The sequence below is a fragment of the Sardina pilchardus genome, chromosome 9 (assembly GCF_963854185.1).
Source record: "Sardina pilchardus chromosome 9, fSarPil1.1, whole genome shotgun sequence".
Lineage (NCBI taxonomy): Eukaryota > Metazoa > Chordata > Actinopteri > Clupeiformes > Clupeidae > Sardina > Sardina pilchardus.
The window spans coordinates 2,694,227-2,702,420 of record NC_085002.1 but is presented as its reverse complement, the minus strand read 5'-3'; the positions used below and the strand labels follow the sequence as shown (position 1 = coordinate 2,702,420).

The window sequence follows — 8,194 nt, the reverse complement described above, 5'->3', positions numbered from 1 at the left end:
AAATACAAACGTAAACAGTAAAGGCCAGGGTAGGTGTGGTCGGAGCGGTGTGAGGTTGATGGAATTAGCAACTCAGAAAAAGGTTGAATGAGGATGGGTATTTATTTTTCCCAATTAAGGCCCAAAGGGCAAAAATAAAGACATTTTAACAAAAGTAAAAATATCAAAATAAATCCTTTTGCTAAACCAAATAATCTCTCTCTCTCTATCTCTCTCTCTCTCTGTCTTGCTCTCTCTCTCTCTCTCTCTCTCTCTCTCTTGTAGCCAAACCCGAGAACTCGGGTTCCGCGGTAACGGTTGTGGCGGGCGATAAGTCGGTGGTGGTGGCGCAGTGTGAGTCGGCTAACGGCCGTCCGGCGTCTAAGATCCGCTGGGTGACCTCGGTCAACGGCAACGTTACCATGACGACCACGCAAGAGCCGGACAACACGGTGAGCGTCAGCAGCGACTACAGACTGACCCCCACGCCCGCCGACAACGGGAAGGACATCAGCTGCGTGGTGGAGCACCGCACACAGGCCAAACCCAACAGCTTTCCTATGAAGCTCGCCATCAAGTGTAAGTGTGTGTGTGTGTGTGTGTGTGTGTGTGTGTGTGTGTGTGTGTGTGTGTGTGTGTGTGTGTGTGTGTGTGTGTGTGTGTGTGTGTGTGTGTGTGTGTGTGTGTGTGTGTGTGTGTGTGGTGGAGCACCGCACACAGGCCAAGCCCGACAGCTTCCCCATGAAGCTCGCCATCGAGTGTACATGTAAGTGTGTGTGTGTGTGTGTGTGTGTGTGTGCGCGCAGATCCCCCCCATGGTGTCCACAGTGAGACTACTACTGTGTTAACATGATATTAAGGCCTGGATGTCCCTTAACTTTTTACATTTTAATGAAAAGAAGACAGAAGTCATGGTCTTTAGTGGCACTTCTGTGACCCCCCTGGTCGATCTGGGTTACCGCTCTGCCTAGCACAGTATCGCAGGCCAATCATTAAAAATCTGGGGGTAAAGGTGGACACTGGCCTTAAATTTGACCCTCCGATTAAAGCTGTGGTGAAGCCCAGCTTTTTTCAATTAAGGCAGCTGGCAAAAATCAAACCAGTCCTTCAGAGACAGCACTTTGAAACAGTAATCCACGCCTTTGGGACCACCCGGCTGGATTACTGCAATGCGCTGTATATGGGGGTTAGTGGGTCCTCCATTGCCCGTCTGCAACTTGTCCAAAATGCTGCTGCTCGTCTTTTAACTAACACAAGAAAGTATGACCACATTTCACCTATTTTAGCCTCACTCCATTGGCTGCCTGTTCATTTTAGGATTATTATTATTATTATTATTATTATTTTTTTAAAGATTTATTTTTGGGCTTTTTATGCCTTTATTTGGACAGGACAGTAGAGAGAATGACAGGAAGTGAGTGGGAGAGAAAGTCGGGGTGGGATCTGGAAAGGACCACGGGGCGGGAATCGAATCCGGGTCGCCAGCGTACGGTGCAGGTGCCCCAGCCAGTTGCGCCACTGCCGGGGCCAGGATTAATTTTAAACTTCTGTTGTTTGCTTTTAAAGGCTTGAATGGCCCCCACCGTACCTCTCTGAGCTGTTACACCCCTACACTCCCAGCCGTTCTCTCAGGTCAGCTGACCAGCAGCTCCTGACAGTGCCTAGAACTACAGTAGGCTTAAATCCAGAGGAGAACGAGCTTTTGCTGTTGCAGCCCCAAAACTGTGGAATGTATTGCCACTCCACATCAGACAGGCCCCCTCACTGTCTCATTTGACATCTCTGCTTAAAACCCATCTTTTTTCACTGACTTTTGATACCAGGTAGCGTGGTTGATGTGAGGTAAATGTGTTTTGTGGGCAGTGCACTTTATTTATTTATTTATTCTGATTTGATTTTACTTATTTTATTTTATTTGATTAGTGTGTGTGTGTGTGTGTGTGTGTGTGTGTGTGTGTGTGTGTGTGTGTGTGTGTGTGTGTGTGTGTGTGTGTGTGTGCAGATCCCCATGGTGTCCATAGTGGGCTATGATAATAACTGTGTGTGTGTGTGCAGATCTCCCCATGGTCTCCATAGAAGGCTATGATAATAACTGGTACATGGGACGCACCAACGTGGAGCTCACCTGTCAAGCCAAAAGCAACCCCATCCCCACCACCATCACCTGGAGAATGTGAGTTTTACACACACACACACATATACAGTACCCTCCAGAATTATTGGCACTTTTGGTGAAGTTGATTAAAAAATGATGGGTTTGTTATTTGTTGTACTAATGTTATCCACTAATAATATATTCTCACAACGATGGATAAATCCAAGCTTGAGGGGAAGCAAATGCATTCTGAGAAAAAGGAAAATAATAATGAAATACATATTTGTAACAAAAACATCTCTGTCGTCGGCAGGCTGACGGGACACATACTGAATAATAATAATAATAACAAAATAATAATAATAACAATAATAATAAAAATAATAATAATAATAACAGCAACAATAATAATATAAATAATTATTATTGTTAATACTAGTAATATGTTTATTGCGTTGCAGGCTGACGGGCCACATACAATAATAATAATAACAATAACAATAACAACAACAACATGTTTATTGCGTTGCAGGCTGGCGGGCCACATACAATAATAATAATAACAATAACAATAACAACAACAACATGTTTATTGCGTTGCAGGCTGGCGGGCCACATACAATAATAATAATAACAATAACAATAACAACAACAACATGTTTATTGCGTTGCAGGCTGGCGGGCCACATACAATAATAATAATAACAATAACAATAACAACAACAACATGTTTATTGCGTTGCAGGCTGGCGGGCCACATGCCGGACATGGTGCAGGTGACGGAGAACAAGCTGAAGGTTCTAAAGGTGGACGAGACGGTCAACACCACCTTCATCTGCGAGGTCCGCAACCGCCTCGGCGTCGGCAAGAACCAGGTCACCGTCAACGTCAGAGGTAAGACACACACACACACACACACACTCACTCAGTGGTGGTGGTCAGATGGTCCGGTCTCTGCTGCATGTCTTTATCTTGTCTTTTCATCTCTCCATTCTCCTCATGAGCTGCATGTCTCGTGTGTGTGTGTGTGTGTGTGTGTGTGTGTGTATGTGTGTGTGTGTGTGTGTGTGTGTGTGTGTGTGTGTGTGTGAGATTTTATGGTGTGTAGCTGAAACGGGTTGTAGTAGGGCTGACTTTCACTTGGATGTTCTGTTTTTGCAGCTGAAGCTCCTGAGCTCATGGTTAAAATGTTTAGTCTTTTTGTCTTTTGTTGATTTTGTCTTTTGAGATTTCTTGCCTAAAATTAGTGTAATTTAATGTTGAAGTGGAAAAGTAACCATGATCATTTAAAACAAGTAAACTATACTTGAATTGCTGAAGTTTTGCTATGAAGTTAGTTAGTTAACCTCACTTAACCTGTTAATTAGCCTTCATTTTAAAAAGCATGCAAACCAAATGCCTTGAAATAATCTGGAATAGGAATTACAAGTTGGGCAAGCAACTGCTTACTTAGGGGGTAATTCTCCCATGCGCACACACAGGGGGCCCTTTGAGGGCTGTCAATATTATTTTAATAGTATTGTCTTGTGTAAGTTTTTTTTAATGAAATATCTCATTTGATCTATTAAAATAAGCCAATTATATATGGCTGTGATTCGCTATAAAAAAAATCCTCGAATTATGTATGATATTATTATTTCACCCCTCTCCCTTTACTGAATGGTATCGTCTGACACTGGCAGCGGGACATGCGAAATCTACATGCTCCGCCTCCGTGACAGCTCAGTTGAAATGCGGAGCCGTCCGTGCAGTATAGAAGTGAAGTGCAGCCAGATAAATGATGAAGTCCGGCTATCAAAAACGAAAAGAGAAGGCGCAGAGAAGTGAGAGGGAGAAAAAAGGGCGACAATTAGTCACTCAATTTTTCCAAAAGAAAGGTATTATTCACTGACACTTGATGCCATGATACAACACACTAACTAGCTACCCGCTAATGACCATGCTAATGACCTGCCATCATTTAGCTTTCAAAAAACGGGAGACTTTCCACTGCATTTCGGTCGTTGATTTTACCTATGTCAGTGCTGCCTGCAGCCTACCTCCAAAACTCCAAAGCTGCGGTCAGATTTTGTTCCTAGGACACAAGTTACCAACACTCAATAAAGTTTATGTGAAGTGTTAATCAATTAAATTCCCAATTATTTCTAGTGTTGGCAGGTATGCTAGCAGATTTCGTTTTAATCTGGTTGCAATATCAATGCAACAATTTTCAATAAGAAGTGCAGTGTCATTTTATTTGAACACTCCACGTTTATTGCCATGGGAGATCAGTTAATGTAGAGGGTCTGCAGAGCTCGTGCAATAAACTACTGTACGAGGCTATATGCAAGATACAATGTCTGGTGCTAAGAACTAGTTTCATAACTAATTAGATGCCCTCAACATACACACTACAGATGCAGCCTCAGGAATAGGACCCCAGCCCTCAACACAAAGCCCAGTTGAAGGAGAAGGAGGTGAGCAATACAATCCACAAATAAAGGATTTAGGGTTAATAACTTTGTTGGAGAAATTACATTTGTTTTCTTTTTTGAGCTAGTATTCTTACGTCATTTTTATGGAGTTCATTCAATCCAAATATTCATGTGCTGAGAGGACTTGCATGCATCACTATCTCAGTAGTATCACAGTGGATCTATATATTCTGTATTGTGCACATTATTGACACTTCAGAGCCAGGGCCCTCTTCAGGCCATGATGCAGCAGCCAGAGAGGAGACCAGAGGTGCTCAAACACAGGAACAGGATAGGGCGAGTAACAGCAGCTCCGATGATGATGAGGAAGAAGCAGCAGCAGTGAAGAGTAAGGAACAGGCTGAGTTAAGGGACACTGCAGAAACTGAGCATCATGCAGAATCAGAGGATCTGTTGTCTGCTGACCCAGGGTTATGGCCAGCTTATTTAAGTGATAGTGACAGGGCAACTATTGTCAGAAAGTTAGCTTCAGCAGATGAGCAACAAATTCCCAAAGATTCAGATGGAAAGCCATTTCCAGATTACTTGAAATACACCAAGGCAGCAAATGGCAGAGAAAAAATGAAAAGGGATTGGTTGATTTACAGTGAGAGTGTAAATGCACTATACTGTATTCCTTGCATTCTTTTTTCTTGTGGCTCAAAAAGGGCTTCTCAAAGTGCACTCTGTAATGAACATGGGTACAAGATGTGTGATGTGAAGTGGCGTCGCATGTATGACAAATTTCCAAGCCATGAAAACAACAGGGCACACAGGGATTGCTATTGGAAATGGAAGAACCTGCAGTGTTCTGTCATTGCTGCTACAGGAATAGACCACCGTCTGCAAACACAAATGCAGTCTGAAATAGAGAGAAATGTAGCTCTCTTGGAGAGACCTCTTGATGTTACGCTGCACTTGTCATCAAGAAATTTACCTTTCAGAGGTAAAACAAAAACGTTAGGTGATGTCCACAATGGAAATTACTTGGGCTCACTAGAACTAGTATCCCACTATGACACACTTTTGAAAGACCACCTAGACAAAGTGAAGAACTCAGATAAACAAACTAGACTCACTCATTATTTGTCCTCAAAGAAAATACCGGCTGCTCTCTCCACATCTGGTCTGACACTCGCTGGAGTGCAAGAATTAATGCTGTTAAACCTGTAGCAAAACACTTACCTAGTGTCATCGAGGCTCTTAGTTCCATACTCAGCACATGCAGTCTTACAGATGATGCAAGAGCTGAAGCTATTGGTCTGAGGAGCTACTTTCTGTCATTTGATGCCATTGTTCTTCTGACTATTTTGTTAAAAGTATTGCAGTGCATTGATTGCAGAAATGTGATACTTCAGTCAGTGAAAATTTCTCTTGAGGTTGAGGCAGCCAATATAAATGCACTCAAAGATGAGATGCAGGCTCTTAGAAATTAATGGGATTCCCTCCTCGCTGAGGCTACATTGATTGCCAATGAAATGGGGGTTCCACCTCGCTTAAAAAAAGAACTCAGCCGTGTGAGAAAGAGAAAGAGGTTCTATGATGAGACCCCAGAAGAAGCAGTTCAGGGAGAGACTGCAGAGACATCATTTCGGAACACAGTGTTTTTCACTGCCATGGACCATATCATTAGTGACTTAGACGCTCGGTTCCGAACAATAGCAAACATTGTTGAGGAATTTGCAGCCATTATTAAGGTTGGTCAGTTAAGGGACAGTGATATTGCTGCTGTGTGTCACCCACTCATAAGCAAGTACACAAAGGACCTCACACCTCAGTTTGAGAATGAAATCAGGCATCTCAATACAGTATTTTCTGCCACTTTCCCCTCTGATTGCACCAGTGTTGAGCTCCTCAATTCAATTTACAGAATGCAACTCCAGAGCATTTTTGGAGAAGTTTGTATTGCCATTAGGATATTTTGCACTCTACCAGTCACTGTTGCTGGTGGGGAAAGGGCATTTAGCAAACTTAAACTTATCGAGAGCTACCTCAGATCAACAATGGCACAGGAGAGATTGAACAATCTGGCAATCCTCTCAATTGAAAGTGAATTGGCTCTCTCTCTGAACTTCAAAGATTTGATTCATGACTTTGCAACAAGGAAGCCTCGCCGTCTAGACTTTGGCATTTAAGCTTAAATCAAGAGAGAAAAAGAAGAGTTGACAGAGAGAAAGACTATAGCAATACGGTCATGAAGACTAGCCTGTAAACAATACTTGTAGATAGAAAGAAAGTTGATGATAATGTGTGTGAAAGATAATCTTTTTTCATAGGTATCTTTAGTCCTGATGCCATTGTTCATGTGTGGATATGTTGATATTTGCTAAGTATTTAACGGTAACACTTTACATTACAGATCAGTAATAAGTGGGTAATGTTATGGGAATATATATGCAATGTCATGGTAATAATATTTTAAACCACATATTACAAATAATGAATGTGTAATTTCTAGACAATTACTGTGTAATTACCATACAACAACAATGCAAATAACTTGGGTAAAATAAAATGGTAACAACTGCTGTAAATATGTACTTACCGAAGCAATAAATATTTAGGATTTACTTATTGTGACATAATATTTCTGTAATTATACCAACATGATGGTGCTATGAAGGACTAAATTACATAGTAACTTCTAAGTGTTATGGCACAATTACACAGTGGTCAAAGTTTTTGTAGTAGCTAGTTTGATGGTAAAATGTGACCTGTTATCTAGTATTATGATGAAAAAATAAGGTAATTTCATAATAACTATATGGTATCAGGGCTGTAAAATACTGTTTTGTCTTTTCGAAAGAATTTCAACAACTCCCCACTGTACAGAAAACCTTTCAAAAAGACAAAACAGTATTTTACAGCCCTGACACCATATAGTTATTGTGAAATTATCACATTTATTTCATCATAACAACAGATAACAGGTCACATTTTATGTCACAATAAGTAAATCCTAAATATTTATTGCTTTGGTAAGTACATATTTACAGCAGCTATTACCATTTTATTTTACCCTTAAATCCAAGTTATTTGCATTGTTGTTGTATGGTAATTGCACAGTAATGGTCTTAAAATTACACATTAATTATTTGCAATATGTGGTTTAAAAACCTTATTACCATGAAATTGCATACATATTACCATAACATTACCCACTTATTACCGATCTGTAATGTAAAGTGTTACCTATTTAACTTTAGTATTTGAGCATTTGCGGTGTTCATACCACAGCCATTGCTCATGTGTGGATTTGTTGATAATGTTGCTAAGTATTTGACTTGAATATTTGAACATTTGCTGTTAATTTGAAAAAAAATTTCCTAATAAATGTGTGTTGCCTTAAAGGAACCAAACTCAGTGGTTGCAGTGCACTAATTGTATTAAATAAATAGCTTAGTTATTCATCAAGGCATACATTTGATCACATACAAAAAGTCAATAAAGGAAACAAAGGAGTACATGATTGAAATCCTGATGATGTTTGCTGGAGGCCTCTGAAGTAGAGATGCACCGATTGCAAGTTTTTGGCCGATTCCGATTTCCGATTTTTCATCGAGTTTGACCGGCCGATACCGATTTTAGCCGATTCCGATTTAATTTCTTCTAACCACTTTACAGCACAAACAAAGAGTTATTTTCTAGCCTATATTTTTTTTAATAC

General features: G+C 40.7%; 1 protein-coding gene across 1 annotated transcript in view; it reads left to right on the top strand.

The window, feature by feature from the left end:
* The window catches only part of LOC134092101 (nectin-2-like), a 26,327-nt gene extending 21,454 nt beyond the window's left edge, over window positions 1-4,873 (top strand). Inside the window, exons 4-8 of the mRNA XM_062544901.1 lie at window positions 265-558; window positions 2,035-2,152; window positions 2,820-2,968; window positions 3,236-3,255; window positions 4,748-4,873. Coding sequence (XP_062400885.1) covers window positions 265-558; window positions 2,035-2,152; window positions 2,820-2,968; window positions 3,236-3,255; window positions 4,748-4,873 — 707 coding nt within the window. The remainder of the gene's footprint in view (window positions 1-264; window positions 559-2,034; window positions 2,153-2,819; window positions 2,969-3,235; window positions 3,256-4,747) is intronic.
* The last annotated feature ends 3,321 nt before the right edge of the window (window positions 4,874-8,194 follow it).